This window comes from Epargyreus clarus, unplaced genomic scaffold (genome assembly GCF_041222505.1).
Source record: "Epargyreus clarus isolate Ecla_fem2 unplaced genomic scaffold, WU_Ecla_fem_2.2 ptg000027l, whole genome shotgun sequence".
Classification (NCBI taxonomy): Eukaryota; Metazoa; Arthropoda; class Insecta; order Lepidoptera; family Hesperiidae; genus Epargyreus; species Epargyreus clarus.
In genome coordinates, this window is record NW_027332234.1 from 10,979,198 (window position 1) to 11,001,609 (window position 22,412).

Below are 22,412 nucleotides of genomic sequence, written 5' to 3' on the forward strand. Positions count from 1 at the left end.
TTCATGGGCCATTACGTGGGCAAGCGGTACCACGTAGCAAGGCCGCTAATTTCAAGGCAAGTTCATGTAATTCAAAATGCTGACACTCTATTCTATCACAAAAAAAAACTATCCGTACAATCGACATAAAGATCGAAATAAATTAATATTGCGATATAGACAATATGTGAATTGTAAATAATATAATATGCAATTAGCAATACATCATTTCCTCAGAGTATAATAATTGCTCTGAGATCATTTCATTTGCATAATTATGTATGTTTAAAATTTTTACTTATTTTATTTTATTAGTCTGTAGTAGGTAGGTATATTAGAAGTATAAATAATGTAAAGTTAGGATTTCATTTAAATATTACAGGCAATATTATATGAAACGTTTTTTTTGTTCTGCTCGTAAATTCTTCTTAATAATGTACATATTAATAGAAAACCAGGTAGAATATTTGCACCAGGGATACGCAACTATAGTGCTTTTATTTGTTATTTTTAGTTTTATAGTGATTAAATAAGATTGAGAGTTACACCTACTCAAAAAACAACTTATGATTCGACAGCCGCGGAAACTATTACGAGAATAGCTCACTAATAAAACCTAAAATTAGCGACAAACTGTCAAGTCACAAAAGAATCTCGAGGCTAGATTGAGTGGTTTTAAATTTATATTTTTATTCATAGTTTCATTTTTTAATACTAAATAATGCTCACATTTATAAATTATAAAGCTTACGGTGGTGAGTATGATTCTCTCTTAGTGATTAGGGTTACCAATTAATAGAGTTTACCCCAAAATTTATTAAAATCTTTGATATTAATCCGGTCAATTTTAAACAATTGAAATAGCAAAACTTCGATCGATCCCATGTGTGACGACGCACACATCGGATCGACGGGGACTTTTGATACTTTATTTTTAATGGTAAACCAAAGGTCTCTACGGAAATTTGCCTTTCCCGGAATTTTCATTATTTGGTCACTATTTTATGGCTAATTTGACCGGGTTATTACACCAATTATATCTATTATAAGAGAAATAACTCGATCGTAACACTTCAGAAATATCTCGATAGGCATCATGTGAAAGTACTCCTATCTTAACCTTGAATATTTTAACAAAGAACTATTAAAAATGCAGCATGAAATTATCGATTGCAAATAACCTTGACTCTACATCTGCTGATAATATAATAAATACATCATTTTTGCTAAATTAAAAGGGGTTTTATAATTATTCGAAAAGTATATTTTAAATTTAATTTAACGTAATGTTAAATTTAAAAAAATCAGTGCCGGATTAGCCATGGGACAGGAGGCAGAAAATATTAGAGGCTAGCGCCTGTGCCCAAAAACCTACAAATGTTATTGTATAAGCATATTATAATACTAAGTCACAAGCCTAGAAGCTATTCTCAAAGCGGATGTTGCCCTACTTGTAATTATATAGTTCACGTTGGTTAAAACGCAACAGGTACGGCAAGAATCTCCCTAATATTGTATTTTATACGAACTATTCCTATAATGGAATCTTATACATAGCTTTCAAATAATATAAAAAATTGTCCAGAATGACTTTTATACGCAACTTAAGGGCCCCTGGTTTCATTGGCTGGATTGATCCGTCACTTCTCATAACAGCGTTTAGTAATTAAGCAAATTAAACAAATTTTCCCCATCTGTGCCAAATAATTTATTACCTATAAATGTATATACATTGCATAGTGCAGAAGAATGTAATTAATTATTAATTTTAAATGTTTCCTTGGTATGCTTCCAATTCCAATAAATCTATATTTAAACTCCGTTTAACCGGCGATAGCAATACTAGAAACAATAACCAAGTTAATTAACAAACATTGCATATACAACCAATCATAAAATATATCGACATTTCCTTAGTATTAAAGGACAAAAAGATATTATGCAAATGTAAAGAAAATAAAGGTATCTCAAGATACGATATAATATTATGACACATAGTAACTAAAATAAACATAGCTAATATAATTGCTATCTATTTACATGCATAAACATAATCAATCACAAATCAAAACACACTCAGTGTTATACATACATTTTATATAGTATTAAATTTAATATTTTCATTTTTTAAACAATTTGTAATTGTGAAATGAAAAAAAATATTGTAACCGGAAGTTTTACGAAGAAAAAAATAAATCTTGTTTGTGTCAATACACATTTGTAACAGCCAAAGGTCTCTTTAGCTGATATACTTCAAGAAATTATTTATTATTAGACTTAATAGTATCTTTGTTTTTTTTTATAATCATTAGTATGAATTCACGAGGAAGAATATAAATTACCAACCATCACATTCCATACTCTTTCTACTATTATTATCAATTGATAATTCATTGGTTTATATGGCAACTTAACAGAGATAGCCTAAAACTCTAATATATTTGAGGTTAGTTATAGAAATTTATAGAGCGCAGGAACCATTTATCTAATGGGCTACATTCCTTGACTACAATACATAGCTTTGTCATCTTTCCTTTATATTGTGAAAAGAAAGCATATAAAACGGTAGACATACAGCTGCAATAACTAACAAGTTACCAGAAGGGGCACCAGCCCACGTAGCACTGGCAGAGATTTTCGTTGCTCGTCGCCTGCTGGATCAACAAGTCGACCTGCTTGGGAACGGAGACGCTCGTGTCCTCGATGTGGGTGAAGTCGCGGCCGGTGAGCTTGTCGCGCACGCGGTTGACGATGGCGAGCGCGCGCTTGTTGAGGTTGGTCTCGGCGGGCTGGTCGAGCGCGTCGCCGGGCGCGGGCGCGGCGCGGCTGCGGCTCGGCTGCGGGGACGCGGCGTCCGCGCCGCCCTCCGCCTCGGCGCGCGAGCGGCGCCCCGCGTCGATCAGCCGCCAGTTGAGCAGCGGGTCGTACACGAACGCCTCCAGCACCGCCATCACGCTGTCCTTGTGCCGGTGCAGCACTTCCATCACGGACTCGCACGTCCGCCGGTACGTGCCCTCTATCCCGGTCACCTATTAAACGCAGGGTGGTCGTTAATTCTCGATTTTCTAAGAACCATTAAAGTCCAACAACAAACAAAATCCACATTTTACAGTATATATATTATAATTACGCACGTAACACATAATGCCATAATATATCATTAGAAACTAAATATTTTCAAATTTGTACTCAATTTTAAATACGCAATGACTAATTTATCACTTTTATTACATAAAACACACAATTAAACTAAATATTTTCATTAGATATTACCTCCATTGCATTGATCAACATCCTGGTCAGCCTGAACGGTATCTTCTCTGGGAACTTATCTCTCGTAACGGCGACTTCAAAGCAGTCGCCGAAATCGATGTGTAGGAACTTGCCGGTGACTCTGTCCAACATAATGTTGGAGGGGTGTCTGTCCCCCAGGCCGAGGATGTAGCCCACCATGCTCATGACGGCCAGCGAGCGCGTGTAGTTGGTGCGCCGCTCGAACCACACTTCGGAGGAAGGGCTCTTAAGCCACAACAGCTTAGCGAGGTCATCGCCTGCAGTGTGGTCCAACGCGTGCTCGAAAACTTCCACCTGTTTGCAAATTGTAGTAATTTCATATAATTAAATTACGTGATTTGATTAAATTTATAAAACGCATTTTTTTATTTAGAATGACAACTAATAGTTATTACAAAATATGGGCACGACATAATTAAAATCATTGCGATGCAGTGACGCTACCGTAGCGCAGCATCGTACCGCACAGTACACAGCTATGGGTAGCTAACTGATTGATTATTATTATATAACTCTTTTTTATTGATTTCCTTAATCTGATAACTGCTTTGCCGAAGTCGAACAATGCTCACCTTTTGCATAAGCATCAGCTTATCCAAGTCGGACGCCATTCGCTGCATTATCCTGTGCTCGATATTGATTAGAATCTTCCGCTTTTCTCTATAGTCTTTGATTAGTAAATGTAATGTATCACAGTGCGGCACCCATCCTATCAACCCGGAGTTCGTGGAGAGGGGTATAACGGCATATCGTTGTATGGCAAGATCACGCCTGAAGGTGTCGGGGTCGGCTTGTAGCAGTGTGTTGACGAGGCCGAACAGCTGCATCACTCTCTCGTCTTGTCGGAGGTCTTCGTGACCTTTCAGTAGGAACATGTAGTCTTTGCCGTTTGAGCCACGGATGCATAATCGTCGCGGCCGTTGTTTTGAATTAATAACCTGCAAATAAGATGAATCTATTAACTTCGATCATTCATAATCTTTGAATATTTATATTAGGTCTACACATCCACATTCTATAGAACATACATTTCATTGGTCTTAGGTTAATCTCAAAATCGTCCAGAAATGCCCCAAGTTGATAGAATAGTGCAAGAAAAGTATCATATTATGGCTATTTTTCAATTTCGGTTCGTTATCATCAATTAGTCTTAAAAATCGCTAGTAGAGTTTAACATACCAAATGTACCAATTGTGGGCTTAAATATCTAAAGCATTAATTAGTTTGAAGCATTAATTACAGCACCACCGCTACACCTAATTGTGCCCCATAACAGCAGTCTTGAGCACCACTGTGTTCTGGTTTGAAGGATTCGCAAGGGTAGCGACCTCAGGTAGAAATATCTAATCCTATCTGCGGTTAATTACATATGTCCATGGGCGCCATTAGCCACTTACCATCAGGTGGACGTGCTCGTCTGCTACTCCTATAATATAAAACAAAAAAAGCATGAAGTATGCACCTGCAGGCTACTCTGTATATGCGCGATGCGGATCAAGTCCTGGTCGGGCACGTAGGAGCCGGGCACGGCCAGCTCGAGGTCGCGGCAGTTGAGCAGCCGCGGGCTGACGTACTGCAGCTCCAGCGACGTCAGCTGCGGCAGCTGGCGGCTGATGCGCCGGAACACGTGGTAGTACAGGTCCCACGCTTGGTTCAAGTCGCGGACGAGCCCGGACTCCTGCAATATTATACAATAAAATGGCAGTTCTCGTTGCTTGAGTGGGATACGGCATCTTAGCCAATAAAGTTTATTATATATATGTGCATATATGTGTTTAATGTATCTATTACTAGCTGACCCGGCAAACGTTGTGTTGCCATATAATTAAAAAAAATGTTAAAGGTTTAAAAACAACCCTTATCAATAAGGGGTATAAAAAATAGATAGTAGCCGATTCGCAGACCTACTGAATATGCATATAAAATTTGGTGAAAATTGGTAAAACCGTTTCGGAGGAATAGGTAACTAACATTGTGACACGAGAATTTTATATATAAGATATATGTGTATTTGTGTGTGTCCATGGCACCCACAACACAGGGAATCCTAGTGTGGGGTTGTGAGTGTAGAAAGCGTTTTATGTTACGTTTTATTATTTATTGGTAAGACGTACCATAGCAGCCAGATCACATCTGCAAACATGGTCGCTGAAGCACGCCAGCGGGATGTATATTTTGACATTAACGCTCCAAAGTTTAGTTGCATTCTGTCATTGATATTCATGTGATTCTTGGACACCAGATTATAAATTGCAGGATTCTAAATGTTATATATTTTTATTTTGGTGCCGCTTTCAATTAAAATTGTAAGATAACTGACATCCTTTAAAAATTCACGAAAGAATTTAGGCGAGCGCCTGAGACTTGTATTCTAATATGTTACTGAGTTTTGTTTGTAGATAGTTGTTTATGAATATTAACATTACCTTGAATCTATTACACCATTCCTGAGCTTCATTTAGGTCTCTTCCATATGCTGTGCTGAACGAAGCTTCCTTCATCGTCTTTGGTCCTCTTTCTAGCATAGCATGTAACGGTTCTAGAGACTTGAACATAGCTTTTACGTCATGTTCACTGAAGTACAGCCTAGAAGCCTCTTCTAACGCCTCGTGCCACTGTTCATGCCAAAGGATTGCAACTCTGATGAGTTCTTCAGAAATCATGGCAGCCTGGTTTACCAATTTACTTGAATGTGTACATATTGACTTAAGAATCTGATTGGCAGCATTCTTTCTATCTACGAAAGAGGATTTCGAGGCGACCGTCAATGGGTAGACAAGTGCTTGTGGATGCGACTTTCCGATATCAATTAGTAAGGAATGAATCAATTTTCCAACCAAAGCTCTGGGAGTGTCAATTCTTGCTATCAGCTGCGGTATGACTTGAAGCCACACGTTGATCTCGATCGTTCTTATCCCTTCCACGAGCGCTTCGTGAACGGCCGGATGATGACCGTAATCGAACCACAATGTTAACAACCTGAGCGTATCTTGGAGAGAACTGCCGTGAGATAGATTTATAGATTTAAAGAACCCTTCTACAGCCGGTACGGTGTGCTGCTGAATGTACTCCGGTACTGACTTGACTTCCGCAGACGTCGCAGATCCGGTACCGTCTGCCTCTTGATGTTTATAAAACAGAACCGTTTCAAAGTTCATATATGCCCAAGCATGCCAGGCTTTATACCAGTCAGACGAAAGGTTCGTGGCTGCCGAATAGTTGTGTAGGATTTCGGGAATTGATAGGTTGTTAATGCCTAATAAGGCTTCGCACCACGCCCCTAATTTTAAATGACAGCGAGCCAGTAGCCTGCAATGTTCTGCATCGCCAGTCTCGACCGTGTTTACGTATCGCTGTAATTGGTCATACGCCAGTTGCCTGTCACCAGCCACCCACAGATGCTTGGCATAGGCCAGAGTTAGTCTAGGTTCATGTACAGGGAGAGGTAAATCTTTATTTTCACTAGGATCGGTTCCTAACAACATAACAAGAGTTCTATGAGCTTGTCGAGGTGCTCCACTTTTTCTGCAAAGAGATGCAAACTTCAACCATGTGGCCATATCCTCCTGTGGAGTTAACACCAGGCTACGCACTTGAAGAATTCTTCGCCAATCTTCGACCAATCTTTGGCCTCCTTGCAGCCGAGTCCACCAAGCCTGACGGATAGATTCTCTTCTCTCAGTAACTAGAGTGTATGTAACTACTTCTTCCAGTTCAGCTAGTAACTGAGCGTTGACCAACGCACCGTAAGCCCTTTGATAACTTTCTCCGGCGACTGCTGTGAGTTCGGAGTCTAATATGGATCGCGCTTGATCGATGTGTAATTTCGACGTGTTGTAATCACCATTGTGAATATTTAAAACAGCTCTATAGAACGCTCCATCTTGTGTATTATCTGGGAGGAAATTGACGTAATTAGCCATAGATTCCCATTCGTTTAAGCCCCAAGCGGCGGCGGCAGCCAATCTAGCAGATTTGAATTTGTCATCATCGCCCATATCCGTCCAACGCTTGGATACTGTAGTATATAACTTTGACCATTCGCCTAAAGCTTCGAAGCATCGAAGTGCTCCAAGATACGCCTCCGTATTGTCAGAGTCCGTAGACAACTTTTCTTCATATAGATTAAGGGCTTTTTCCCAGTTATGAAGTTTCTCGTACCACCTGATCTGAACTTTAAGACTCGCGTCGCCCGGCTCACGTTGTGCCATCACTCTTTCGAGCAATCCTTCAGCTGCCTCCTTTTGTTGCAATTTATTGTTTATGTGTATCAGAGCTTCCACAACTTGCGAAGTGGCACCATTGCGAAACTCTTCTTCCTGAAAAGTTTATAAAGGAGCCCTATATAATTTTATTACGTGAATTGAAATTATCTATTATTTACGAATATAATAAATGGTAACTTAAATTATACTATGGTAAATATGAACATGATTTTTCTATAAAATATAGTTTTTCTTGTACTTCTACTTCGCATGATTTTAGCAGAGTTCACATTGAAAATGTTGGTAAAATAGAATAGCTTCCAAACCTTGTAGTGTAGCGCCTTGGCGTACGCGCGGCAGTGCATGGCGCGCTCGCCGAGCAGCTGCGTGGGGATCGGCAGCGCGCCGCCCTCGCAGTGCTCGAGGAACTCGGCCAGGTTGAGCACCGTGTGCGCCAGCTCGGGCGCGTCGGGCGCCGTCAGCGCCTGCTCCAGCGCGCCCGCCAGCTCCGCGCGCGCCGGCTTGTCCAGCTCCGTCCAGCACGACATGAACGCCGCGTTGAACAGGTCGCGCAGCAGCTGCGAGTAGTTGTGCGCCAGCGCCAGGCACGCCCTGCACACGTGCACAATACATCAATAAGTATACATATCTCACCGCCTTGTAATTGAAGCCATTAGATGGCTTAAACGGCTGACAATTCTGTCGACCATTTAATGGCTGTCGTGGTGTAATTTACGCGGAACAATGCCGACATGCGCAGTTAAGTGATGCAAAACACGAAATCGAAGAAAAGTGCGGAGAAATACAGTTTCTACTACATTTTTTAAATATTCTTCAAACACGATAATAGACGACAGTGACAATTTCAATTCTGAAAACTGGTTACATTTTCTTGTTAGGAGTGAGTAATCTTTACTAATCTACGACACAATGCAACTTCATGTTAGTCGAATCGCCAGAAATATGTTATTATAGATACATACTGATATCGAACTCTTATTGCATTGTTAAAGAAATTTGTTTGAAATAACGATGACTCAGAAAAGGCGTTTAACGAATTACAGCAATAACACATGCAATTTAAATCCAACCATTTAATAGTATTTTACAATGTTCATGCTATATATTTCGATTCTAATCTTTAATAATAGCGATTATACTTCACTTTTATTCATAGGAGTATTCTATTTATATAAGTACATTTTAAACCAAAGAGTATCTTATCTTAAATACAGTCCTACTTCTAAAAGTTTTAGATGATATGCAGAAATCAATAAACAAAAAAAAAACGAAAAGTAAACAATAACACAAGTTACCTCAAGGCAGGACTATGGGACTCTGTCAGCAGGCCTATGCTGAACCGCCGCAGCCATTCCAGCCAGTCGTCCTTCGACACCCGACTACTGACCGTCCACGCCACCTTCAGGCTGTTGGCGTTCACGTACAACTTGCGAATAGACTGGGATGTGTCGCACGCTACGATGCGAGCCTACAATCAAAAATACAATGAGCTACATAACCCAAATATAAATTAAATATATGTATAAAAATAGTTCACAATAAATACCTCTTGATTATTGTTTTTGGGTTTACGTCTAGAACTTTGTAAGAAATCATCGACGGCTAGAGACGTGGATGATTGCAATTTCGTTATAAGAAACTCGTAGTTTGGATGCTGGATTCGGTGTTTTACAATCACCTTCTGAACCAAAGGAATGAAGTCCATGTACTTTCGCCCCAGTTGCACTACTAACGCACATAACGTATCCATTGCAGTTCGCCGTAAAGCGAAGCAGGAATCCAAACTTCTCACTAGTGGATGAATTATTCGAGAGACCATCTCGCTGTAGTTTAAAGTATCGGATAGATAGTCCACTGTCTCCATGGCAACTTTAGCCACTGGAATGGGGCAGTCTGTAGCATCAAACAGCTTCACTATTGACGGAATAACTAAATGCATGTAATCATCCAAATTATCTTCAAATTTTTGTAATGCATACAATAGTTTTTCGGTCACGAATCGATCTTTGCTCGTATCGTGAGCGAGAACCCGTAGTATCTGCGGCATCAGTTCCGGCAGGTACACTTTGAACTCCGACCCCAGGGCTATCGCGATGTGTTCCACTAATAGAATTAATGTCGGTTGTAGGGGACTATTTGGTGTCCAAAATTCCTTGATGATATCGAATATTTTATCCAAATAATTACGAATGTGCTGTTTGACGATGGCAATTAATTTAGCAAGTTGGGTGAAGAGGAATTCTCGAAAATTATTACTATCAGTCGAACGCGCAACATACAGCAGACTAGGAGTTACACGGGAAATGTAAGGCACGCACTTTATACCCAGAGATTGAAAGATAAATGTGACAGCCTGAACCACGCTAGTATGGTGTTGCTGCAACGTCGGATCCCGAAGGATGCGCATGAGGGTCGAAATGACGATCGCCGGATAATACTCGTCTAGCGCGGGCGACGACATGTTCACTAACATTTCACTTGTTGTCATATCAAAGTTATTCTCTTCCGCCTTGCTATCGGCAACGGGAACTAAACTGGAGTCTGGTTGTCCATCTATTAAACCTCTGGTCAATTTGTGTTTATATGGATCTAGGGCTCCTAAAAGACCTAAAACACGGATGGTTTCTCGTCTGTCCTTGGGCAGTTGTTCAGTTTTCAAAAAATTAAGTAAGACATCCATCAGATTCGGATATTCAGTATAAGGCGTGACTACGTGCCCTGTGGCACTAATGAGCTGACCAAAGGCCCATAATGCGATACTCCTTTTGTCAGTTGCACTAGCATCTGACAATAATTCTAGTAGAATGGTTAATAACTCTGGTAAGCATTTCTTCAACCCAGTATTGTCACCATGTACATCAGCCAAGTCTCCCACAGCTTTTAGAACACTAATAACTACTCCAGGATTTGCGTCCGATTCTTTAAGTTTCGGCACAAGAATATTTAGGATTGTTGCCATGTACGGCCTCACGAGTTGAGGTGCATGCAAAATAAGGTTGTCTAGCATTCTTGCAGCTTGTTCCTTGTTGCGACTCATGCCAGAATGCTCTAATTCAGTTAAGAATTGTATGAGTGTTTTCCTGAGTCCTGGCATTATATACGCTGGATTAACAGTACTTAGGCGACCTATAGTACAGATAGCTAGTTCTCGAATTGACATCTGCTCATCATTCATAGCAATAAACAGGAAACTTAAGTTCTCAATTTGTGCTAAATGAGTATCGAAAATGTGCGTTAGCGATTTGAATACCCAATAACGCACCTCATAATCAGGATCAGTTACAGAAACTACTAACATTTTTCCAATAACTTCTGCAGTCAACATAGTCAATGTTCGAGAAGGTGTATCCTTAGTCCGTATAGTTGCGTCTGATAATAGCTTTGCAGCTGTTTTCACAGCTTCTAATCGTACTTCTTGTTGGTCGCTCTGTAAGAAATGATCGGCGCAACGTTGAACAAAAGTAAGCAGACTGTGTTGACCTTCAAACTTAAATGTACCCAGAGTTCTTAACGCTAAAACAATATTTGAACTATCTTGGGGTTCAATGACCAAACTCATGTTTGTCATCTGCTGTTCCAAACTCCGAGGCACTCCTGGATGCAAAAAGGGCTTGTTTCGTAGAACCAAAGACAGCATATTTAATAATCCTTCTGAAATTTCTCCTTTAAGTGAAGGTAAATTTACACTCAGTTCTTTCAAGCAAACAGTTAATGACGGACTCAGACCGGTGGCGAAAATAGGATCCAGTAATTCTTTAATATCATTGACCACAAGATCTCTAACCGAACACCCTAAAAGGGTAATACATGCGAAAATGGAAGGGTCCACCCATGCTCTCTTTTTGCTCAAAGTGTCCCTCACAGGCAATGCTTGTTTGATAACATCCATTATCCGCGGAATGTAGTTCTTTATATCTTCTTCAAGAGCAGCAGCCATGAGGCCAAGAGTAGTAAAAGCCATATTTTTCTCCTTTTCCCTACTCCTAATTGAATTCAGCAAGTAATTCATGGTTGAACTGAGATATTTCTTAATGAATGATTCTTTATTAAAAGCTGCAAGTCTTGGTATAATAATCAGTAGGATTTGAGGGACTCCTTGAGTCTTCAAAAGACGTTGTGACATAACATCTGTAAAATACAAGGTTGAATTCAAACAAAAATGTACAAATATGAAAACATTGATAATTTAAAGTAAATTTTCATATCTAACCTTGGCAAATTCTTTCAATCTTCTCATTAAGAAGTTTTTTGCAAACTTCTGATTCATAAATTGGTACGGGGTATTGAACATTTTCAGTTTTGAAGCCATCACACAAGTATCCTCTTTTAACGGATGGGCTGTGTAGTTTGGAACTTATGAAGATAATATCATCAGACATAATTATATCTTTTTGTGTGTCTAGGGCATACATTAGGCTGTTATATTTGGTCTCCCAGGTGGCATTGGAGCATCTTAGAAGTTCATTTAGTATTAACAGCCCTCCGTGAACTCTGTCTTCTTTTGTTATACCCTTTTCTCTAATAGGGATGTCTTCAAAGGATAACATAGCTTCCTCATAGCACTGTATGTACCACTGAGGTTTGGAAGTTGACTGCTTAGCAGTTTCTCTCTGTGCAGTCACCACTAAGCCTGCTCGCAAAGCTTTAGCAGCAGCTTCTCTAATTTGTTGCTTGGGATCCTTCAATGCCACTAGAATGTGGTCAAAAAATCCTGAAACTTGCTGGTAAAAATATGTAGGCATAGCAATAGCCAATTCTTTCAGCAACAACACGGCTGAATGACGTCGTCCTTCATTTCTTTCCTCTGATAACCATTCAAATGCTCTTTTTACTTCAAACTCAACATACTCAGCTCTTTTGACTCCAGACACAGTAGCGAGACGACCAACTGTTTTGGCGGCCAGTTCCATTACACCCACATCGGAAGACGGCAATAGATTCCGGAGATAATTTGCAAACCTAGTTATCCTCGTCTTTGTAGTATCACAGTCACCCCCAATAAGGCACACTAAAAATATTAAAACAATTATTTTATTTCCATAAAATGTTAGTTTAAAAAATAAACGCAAGGCAAAAACTTTAACCTGATAATGAAACTAAAATTAAGCTATAATCAGACTACTTCAGACATTATTATATTGAAACTAAATCGCAATCATATATTTTAACATAAAAAAAATAATGACATACCGATAGCGAGCACGCCGCCCTTCTTTTCATGGACGTCATTACTGGAGACCATCTCGTATATTTGGTGGTTGAACTCATCGAGAAACTGTGTGAGTTCCTCCTGAGGGACCTCTCGGAGTTCAGTCTTTGCATAATGATACAATTCGCGAGCAGTGCGCGTCTGCACATCGACGTTCCGGGACTTTAGCCCCGCAACAAACGAACCTACTTGGTTCGACATTTTTATACACTTAGAGCACACCTAAACAAATTAAATACATTATTGATTTCCTTGCAATCACTTATCATAAAAGAAAATACACGCTACTCGAAAGTGCACCAATTTTTCTAAAATAAAAATAAATAAACACTTGCGGTCTACAGTGCCAATCGTATTGTTCACAGATAACTTATAATTGTTATTGACAGCTTTTCTATTTTTTGTCTGTTGCTAATATAAAGATAATATATGTACATATAGTTTTATATTTTTCACAGATGAAATATACTACGAGCCTATGAATTAAAATCTATTTCCCATAAAATATTTTTATTGGAAATAGATTTATAATAATGTAGTATTTTTTATTATTTTAATTGATAAAATAAGGATTTTTAACATAAATTTCATGACCGTAATAGTAAAATATTTTGTCAAAGTCTATGCTTACATGGCCGATATTTCATTCATTTGAAGCTTCCTTTTCTTTCTCTGTCGCATAGGTATCTATGTACGGGCGGTCGTGGTTGAAGATATCCGTATAAATTATTAAATGAAGGTGCTATAAGTGTTGATTTTATGAAAAAGCTGTAGGTTATAAATTGTTAAATAATGATCTTACTGGAGATCAACAATAGAATTATAGAAGAAACTCTAACAGTTAAATATAAAAATGCACTGGCGCGGTGAGTACGTTACGCTTAGAAAGTTTACCTGTTTTTCTATTCGCTGTTCGATTAGCGCGACTGGGGCGAATTATGTTACGTCCACACATTTTGCTTATATCTTAATGTTGACCGATTTTGTTATCAGCATGAATTTTGCCATAACCCTATTTTCGGGAGCAACATGACAAGTGTCAAATACTATAAATCTTTAGGGTGGGCCCACACGTTGACCGCCGAGTCCGCTAACCGATAGTATCTCTCACAATATTAGTAGGGACGCACATCTGTCTTCTACTTTCCCTTACAAACTTAGGGCTCAAGGTGACATAGTATGTCAGCATGGATGACTCATATAGGTTGTTTGTATGTACTGGTGGTGTGCGGAAATGCTCCATACAATGTTTTTGGGTGCCGACAATGTACTGAACATTTGATATGTGTTGGTGATACACCCATCTATAAGTGGGAGGGCAGATAGCACTGTCTCATCTTGCAGGATATGAGTAATGATGCCGGTGCACTCACTTGCTGGGTCAATGGAATTGTTCTGTAATCATACTGTGTACATTCAAATGTTTCACAAACAAGTGATGTTAAAGTTTTAGTTTCATATGTGGGTGCTGTCTTAAACATTTATAAAACTAGATAAGGCACCTAAAATATATATAAAAAATATAGGTGATGAACCCATATACATACTATCTATTAACACATTTTTCTTTATATGTAATTAACTCTTGTAATTGGATTAAAACCAAAATGCTTCCACTAAAAGACTGAATAAAACACTGAACTCGATTATGTTGTGTTATAGGACAAATAACATATAAAGCCCAACCATTTTCTCATTTTCAGTTTAAAGCCTGAGTCCATAGATGTGACGGTTGCAGATTTTGACGGAGTTCTCTTTCATATATCCAATGTCAATGGAGACAAAACCAAAGTTAGGGTGAGTAAAATACAAATTGAATTTATACCATAAGTTTGGCTTTAATTATGAAACAATTGAAATGACAAAACTCCACATAAATATGCATAGCAATTTATGTATTGTATGTATAGTAAATGGTCACTGTTATAATCACATACATTAAGCAGCAAATTAATGTCATCATTTTTAGCTTTAAGAGAATCCATTTAGATATAGAATTACTTTATCAATGTCAAAATTTTATTTAAACATATTAATCTTATACTCAGATGTGCCAACAAAATTGTTTATAGATGATGTCATACTTATTGGAATGTCATCAAGAATGAAACATACATATTTGCTCATAGTTTGTGCTGAATGGAAAAACCAAAAGTGATTAAATAAATCCTGTAGTTAAAGGACCAAATGTACAACATTATATTTCCATTATAAGTGTAAAAACACTAGTTACAAATACCCCAAGTATTACTATGTTTAGTGTGCACAATCGAGGAATATTCTCTGATCTTAACAATCATCACATTATTTGTCGCCTGCATAAAATGAATATAGAAAATTTCAATTTCATACAATAATATAAAATGTGATATAATATCTATTTGAATTTTTGAATTGCAAATTAATTACGGTTATCTTAAGAATTATGGTAAGTCGCAATATAAAATGTTGTAAACTATCTTATTTCATTACAGGTTAGTATATCATTGAAGTTCTATAAACAGTTAGAAGAACATGGGGCAGATGAACTGCTCAAAAGGGTTTATGGCTCACTCCTCACAGAGACTGAATCCGGTAAATATAATTATTTTTTATGTAATTTGATAAACCTATCATTTATGTTGTAAAATTGTTTTTGACATGTTATATGTTTTGCTACATAATAATGAATAAATCAAGAAGACACAAAACATCTGTTGTAATTAAACATAACATTACGTTTTTATTACCATTTTATAAAGCTGCATTAAAATAAATTGTTGTCGCAAAAAGGAATTGATTAGTAAGCATACTAATACTATTATTGTGTATAATATTTCTGTTAAAAGGTGTGGCTCTGAATAGCTGATTCATAGTAGATCAAGCCATTTTATTAATTAGAGGGTGTGGTAATGGTATTTTAATAGGCACAATTATGTTCAAATGAAAATAATTTCTAAGCCCCTAGAGTGTTGATTAACTTGTTACACAAATGCTAACTGGAGCATCAACTTCACAGTCCACAAATTTTACCAACCAGTGTGGTAAAAGCTAATTAATTGTTAAATAGAAACAATAAATTCTCTTATGTGGCTAATACTGTATAAAAATGTAGTTAGAGCAGGGTACAGAATGCCTGAGGTACCAAATTGGTATGAGTAATAAATGTAATATTATATATTTTAGGTTTATGGGTAACAATTTTAATTGTGAGTACTAATAACCACTGTATTGTGATAAGCATGTTACAAACAGGATATTTCTGTCTACCAGTATTCAAAGTTGTAAATTAGTTGGAATAACAAAAGTATTGTCCTCATACATTTCAATATCTAGTCTAGAACTAAATAAATAGTATTGAGTTGTTTGATAAAAATGTCATTGCATGTTTATCAAACATACTAATGATAAGATAAATTTCAGGTCCACTTTTAGGACTGCTCCAGATAAGAGGCTTTGTAAACCCATACTTTAAGTACTTTACATAATAATAATTATTATTTTGTATATACATCTAATTATACAAATATATTTTTAAACAGGGAAAGACTGGCTGACAGGCTCCAATGCATATATTTTGTTTCAGTGAACACACAATATCTCCTTTATAGCGAGCAGGACCATCTTTGATTAGTTTGAAGGAACAAACTGAATTAGTAACCAGTCTGTTATTTCTTGGCGGGTTATAAATAAGGCTGAAAAATGTTATTTTTATTTTAAAAAATGTAATTGATATTAACATTACTATCTGAACAATAGAATTGCTTTTGGAAAATAGATCACACAGTATTTCACACATTACAAATACATATTTTATGTGGAAAAATTTTGATATAACCCATAAACAGACGTTAAACTATATTAAACCCATATGAGTACTAAGTACATATAAAATATATAGCTTGAAAAATAATTCTAGTAATTTCTTTTGTTATCAACAGGGTACAATGTATCAGTGTTGCTGGATATGGAGAATATCCCAGAGGACTGGGAGACTATAGTGAAGAATGTGGGACTTTTAAAGAGGAACTGTTTTGCCTCGGTGTTTGAGCACTACTTCAGATTGCAAGAGGATGGGGTGGTCAGTCATAAACGTGCAGTCATCAACTACCGACAAGATGAAACATTGTGAGTATGCCCTGCATTAAATCATTATATTATAAAGAAAATTTGGACGAGTTGCATGGCAGAGTAGTCATTATACCGATAGGAAGCGTAAAGGGTCCCAGGTTCAATCTCTAGCCAGACAGTTATTTAAATGATCAATTTAAATTTCTGTTCTGGGTCTGTACGTAAATACCCACAGTATTTGTCTATATATATGTCCATAACACCTACGACACGGGAAATCCTAGGTGGAATCATAATAGATGTATAATAAGATGCAGAATGCAGAATAAGAGTAAATGAACTCTTTTATAAATATATTACTTAAATGACTTCTTTTTACAAATATGCTATGTAAATCTTGAAATCACACAAACTGTAATTGGACTGATAAGATACATGTAATTGTTATTGCATACATCCTTGGCCTCAGTTTACAGTGGCAGTCATTGATACACATATCAAATATCAACATTGCATTGTATTAGTTATGTGAGATGTTGTGTTGTGTGTGAGGGTAACAATATTTTATTGTTTTCCTCAATTATGTTCCTGTAATCCATTTTGATTATTTCAATTAATTACAAAATGTGTACTGTAGGTAATTGGCTTTATTATATTATTTATTAAATCCAAATTTAAAGTATCATATATGGAAGTATGTAAATAAGCAAATTTTTGTATTTGTGTATATTAGTTCTTTTATTGTTATAAGAAATTTTAGTTTTAGATTAATATAAATAATTTGTTTCTTTGAGCAGATTTGTTTTTTTTTTCTAACGCCCATTATTAATACTCAATGTATCAATATTTTGCATATCACGAAGATCGAAAATTGACAATTGCTAGTATGAACTAAATGACAAAAGTTGATAATTGGTAGGTAAAATATTTGATAGATTGATTCGTAATGGTGAATCGTGAATTTAACAAATCCACTGAGTTTCTTCCTAGATTTTCTCACTTGAGGTCCTAGTTTGACCTTATAGAAATTTAAGAAATTTAAAAAAATGCGTGCATTCCCTGAATTTGGTGAAAGCACGTTCGTGCGACTAAATTGTAACTAAAAATATATTAGCTCACATTTGTAAAAAAAATAATTGCAGATACGTAGAGGCGCAGGAGGACCGCGTGACGGTGGTTTTCTCCACGGTGTTCCGCCACGAGGACGACATGGTGATCGGCAAGGTGTTCATGCAGGAGCTCAAGGAGGGCCGGAGAGCGTCGCACACCGCGCCACAGGTAAGTCACAAGAGAAACTTAACATAGGCCCTTATTTTTCATGTTTCATATATTTTCATACATTTCATCTTATTTTCATATGATATTAGAACACAGTGATACTTTTATATAATGTATACTGTTTAGTATAAGTTATATTATATACTTGCTATTAGAGAGATTGTAAAGGTAGTGATAATATTATGTCAATTTCGTCCTTTCATTTCTCTAAAAACAATATTTCCTTTTATATAAAAGTAATACTATAAAACAACTTCTTAATATTAAAAAAGGCATAATGAGTCATTTTCGTTCGCTTGAAATGTATTGATCAAATTTATAAACAAAGGTGCATTCTTTATGAATGACTATGTTTGTTTGTATTTTTTTTTGCAAACATCCATGCAAATATATGCTTATAATTCATTGCCGTGTTGTGGTTTTCATTCATTTTTATATACTTATTTTTTAAATATATTTTGAAAATTATAAGTTTTATTTGTTTATTTACAGGTTTTATTTTCACATAAGGAGCCACCTTTAGAACTCGTGGACACAGATGCAAGAGTAGGAGAGAATATCAGTTATGTTACATTTGGTAAGTAGAATTATATTAGTGTATAAAAAAACGTAAAGATTGTATTTCATATATTGATAAAGTTCATAATATAATGTGGGTTTTATAACTACTAACATTAAATCAATGCCAGATTATGTCGTAGTTGCTGGATTATCGTTAATACGTTAAGAAGGTGATGTCAGAGTTTGTAACATGTGTAAGATGAAATGCCATATGGCAATCAAACTCGTTCAATGTGAATATTACGTAATTCGCATAAGTACATATGTCTCGTGGAATTCTACTGTCACTTCATAATTACAGATTCTTTGAAAATAACAGGATTGAATGGGTGCAAGAATTTAGTATGTAGTATGTACCTTACTCATAATAATAATGTTTGGGCATATATTTGCGCTTAAAATATAGCGAAAAGCAGCATTTTTTGCTAGACAGTAGACAGAGATTTACGCGCCGCCATAAAGTTTGGCATTATTTGAGCACAATATTTAAGTGACCACATGTTGGGTTATGATCGTGTGAGGTATGACGGGTCGTCGTGTGCTGTTTATTTGACAAAACGTGTCTTAAAAAATCTCGTACAGTTGGAGATATTAATTTAATCGTTAAAGTATTACTAAAAACTAAAGAGAGGTGAAATCAAATATTTTGCTGTTGCCTTATTTGTCATCATACACGTTGTAAAATAAGGCCAATTAAATAGATAGGAATAGAGACTATACTGCAGTTTACTAGCACATTATTCACAGTGTCAAGTACACCATTAAGTGTAAAAGGTGACCCTCGAGTTAGAGAATTGTACATTATCGCCATAGATTAGTAAAGATTACTCACTCCTAACAAGAAAACGTAACCAGTTTTGACAATTGAAATTTTCACTGTCATCTACTTTCGTGTTTGAAATATATTTAAAAAATGTAATTTTTAGATAATTTATGAATTAAACGATATTTCTCCGCACTTTTTCTTCGAATTCGTGTTTTTGCACCACTTAACTACGCATGTCGGCATTGTTCCGCGTAAATTACACCACGACAGCCATTAAATGGCTGACAGAATTGTCAACCGTTTAAGCCATTTAATGGCTTCCTTCAATTACAATGCGGCGATATATCTACACTTATCTATGATTATCGCATGATAACAATGATCGCGTTGATGATGATTGTGTTTGTGTTGCAGTGTTGTTCCCGCGGCACACGTGCGCGGCGGCGCGCGACAACACCATCGACCTGCTGCACATGTTCCGCGACTACCTGCACTACCACATCAAGTGCTCGAAGGTGTACGTGCACTCGCGCATGCGCGCCAAGGCCGGCGACCTGCTCAAGGTGCTCAACCGCGCGCGGCCGCAGCCCACCACCAGGCCCCAGGAGCGGAAGACCATCACGTATGTACTCGATTTTTTTTGGTGACGGACCTTCAAGGTATCATGTAATCTTGTGTAGTTCGCGAACGAACTAGTTAAAGAGAGCGCTCTCACAGATAACTAAGCGAACTAGATCCCCGATTTCCCGCTCCATAGTTCGTTAGGTCCTAACTGTACTAGTGAAAAAATTACGGTAACCGAACTAATGTCGTCATATTTTATATGAATTAATAGGTATATCCTGTTTTTAGCGTTCAAACATTTTAATTCATGCATTCCTTAATCTTGTCATTTAATCTACAAAATTCAAATCTACAAATTCATTCAAAAAACGCTGATCTTTCGCTCTTTTAGTTCATCTGTTCTTCAGTTTCCAAATACCAACTGTGCGGTGGAGCAGACGAACTAAAAGAGCGAACTAATTGGTTTAGGAGCCGCGAACTAGATTGAGCGATCCACCTATTACTCTTACTCACTTACTAGTCTTGATTAGTATCATGAAATCTTAAGTCTATGTGGTATTCTTGCCCCTCTAAAACTCGTTCGTTCGAACGACGCCCTTCTTAAAGTCCTGCTGTTACTGTGATAGTTTTTAAAAAGTAAATAAATCCCATCGGATAATGTGAATAATAATGTCTTATCAATATAAAAAAATATATACAAAAAGCAAGTATTATGCTACTGTTTGTATATAAGTTGCAATTTTATTCATTTGTGTGAATTATTTCCAGGGGACGAACATTCGTGAGGCGAGATTGAGTGTTCCGAGCCGGCGGGACCTAGGCGCCTCCGGTAGCGTCGCACCGACAGTGTTCAGGCCGCCGCGCCGCGGCTCTCACCGGACTGGACGCGCGTCCCCGACGGAATGTCCACAATGTGCGTATTTCCTCAATCCACCGTTATTAACTGAACTATCACGTCGTACTCCTATATTATTTATTGTATCCGGATGATTGGTCACAAAGTACTTACGCTCATTCCCGGGAGCGAGTCGATTCGATGCTGCGTACACCGCAATTACAAGTTTATTGCCAAATGTTCTGCTCAATATTTCAAATTTAGAATTCCTCCGCTGATATGTTGCGTTCCACTTGCTGATAGTCGACCGCGACGACGATTGCCTTCCACTGGCTTTTTCATATTTACAAGTGTTGCCTATTGACAACCAAAGTGGAACGACTCCAGTGATCGCGTCCACAATTTTACAAATGTGGGAACATTTTCGATTGTCGCGGTCGTGTACTGTTATGTTAAAAATACAATATCCCTCATAAGTGGAACGGTAAAATGCGATTTTGTTACATTTTTATCACCAAATAAAACGCGGTCATAGTAGAACTTGAAATGTGCACATTGTAGTATACATAAATATTTATTGTCAACTCTCGGAGCCTAACCTAGTACAGTCGATTAAATGAATAAAGTTGCCGTAGTTCTTGTTGATGACGAAATTATGATTTATTATATGAGAGTTCTATTTATAGTGGTGGCACTGCGACTTTGGTGTCTCGGGTTCCTAATGTTAACGTACCCCCTGACAGATACAAAGATTTACGTAGACCCGTGTAGTGTCCATCGGAGCGAGAGTTAGCTTCGTAATTTTGTTGATGTAAGTTACGCGATTACTGGTCCTCACGTAGGGTATGATGTATTATAAAATGTAGCCTATACTTATTGTTTCGATTTAAACACTTGTAAAAATGTAAATCTCTGAAAGATGAGACAGGTATCATGCACAAAGTCTTACGAATTTGTTTATTTTTAATTGTACTCTACACTACTCCTGTATTTAGTTCCATAACGCTATGCAATATACGAACAATAATAATAAATTAATAAAATGTACACTCTTACGTTTTTAGGTAGGTCCCATTCAATTATTACTATGTAAGTAAAAATGTATAAATAATTCTCAATAGATTCTTCCATAGTAAGAGGAACTCAATGAGTTAAATAATGGCCTTATTTATGGAGAAGTGTAGTTCGATGAGTGCCGCGAGCGTTTGCCGCTGAATAGCAGCGCTCGTGCACTCTAAAACTGATTGTTAATTCGAGAACCACTAACTATATACTATTACATCAATAGTAATTTATGTAATAGCTGTCGGTCATTTAGAATATACTCATAAATCTCGTAAATATTTTGTAAATGCCGTAACAAAGTACTCCTTTAAACCTATAAACGACCAACTAATCTTATAAACTATTCTTCGCAATTTAAACGTATTCAAATACGTTAAGCCCGCCAAGCGCTACTTGTCTCTCGAATTAATAATCAGTGTATAGTACCTACAGTTTCAAGTGCAATTCGATATACTTCTTCACACTACTTAAATTCCATATGCATTTATTTTAGCTCGACAACGGAGTGACCTCGACTTACTATTGTTAACTTTTTTAAGAGATTTTTTCTTGTGAATTTTAAATGTAGTGTCATCCAATTAATAG

At 37.1% G+C, this 22,412-nt stretch overlaps 2 protein-coding genes across 2 annotated transcripts; one reads left to right on the forward strand and one right to left on the reverse strand.

The window, feature by feature from the left end:
* Positions 1-1,663: 1,663 nt before the first annotated feature.
* mTor (serine/threonine-protein kinase Tor) lies at positions 1,664-13,065 on the reverse strand. Its single transcript, XM_073089109.1, has 10 exons — positions 12,690-13,065; positions 11,710-12,507; positions 9,046-11,627; positions 8,795-8,967; positions 7,805-8,090; positions 5,700-7,592; positions 4,736-4,951; positions 3,846-4,211; positions 3,253-3,567; positions 1,664-3,008 (listed from the first exon to the last, which is right to left on the reverse strand). Exons 1-10 carry the CDS (start codon positions 12,907-12,909, stop codon positions 2,574-2,576), a joined length of 7,284 nt encoding a protein of 2,427 aa, XP_072945210.1. The 5' UTR covers positions 12,910-13,065; the 3' UTR covers positions 1,664-2,573.
* A 291-nt stretch (positions 13,066-13,356) lies between these two features.
* On the forward strand, positions 13,357-20,865 carry Arpc2 (Actin-related protein 2/3 complex, subunit 2). The gene is made up of 8 exons (XM_073089129.1): positions 13,357-13,574; positions 14,412-14,505; positions 15,183-15,282; positions 16,629-16,815; positions 17,901-18,036; positions 18,529-18,613; positions 19,778-19,985; positions 20,696-20,865. The coding sequence occupies exons 1-8, from the start codon at positions 13,501-13,503 to the stop codon at positions 20,721-20,723; spliced, it is 912 nt and encodes a 303-aa protein (XP_072945230.1). The 5' UTR covers positions 13,357-13,500; the 3' UTR covers positions 20,724-20,865.
* The last annotated feature ends 1,547 nt before the right edge of the window (positions 20,866-22,412 follow it).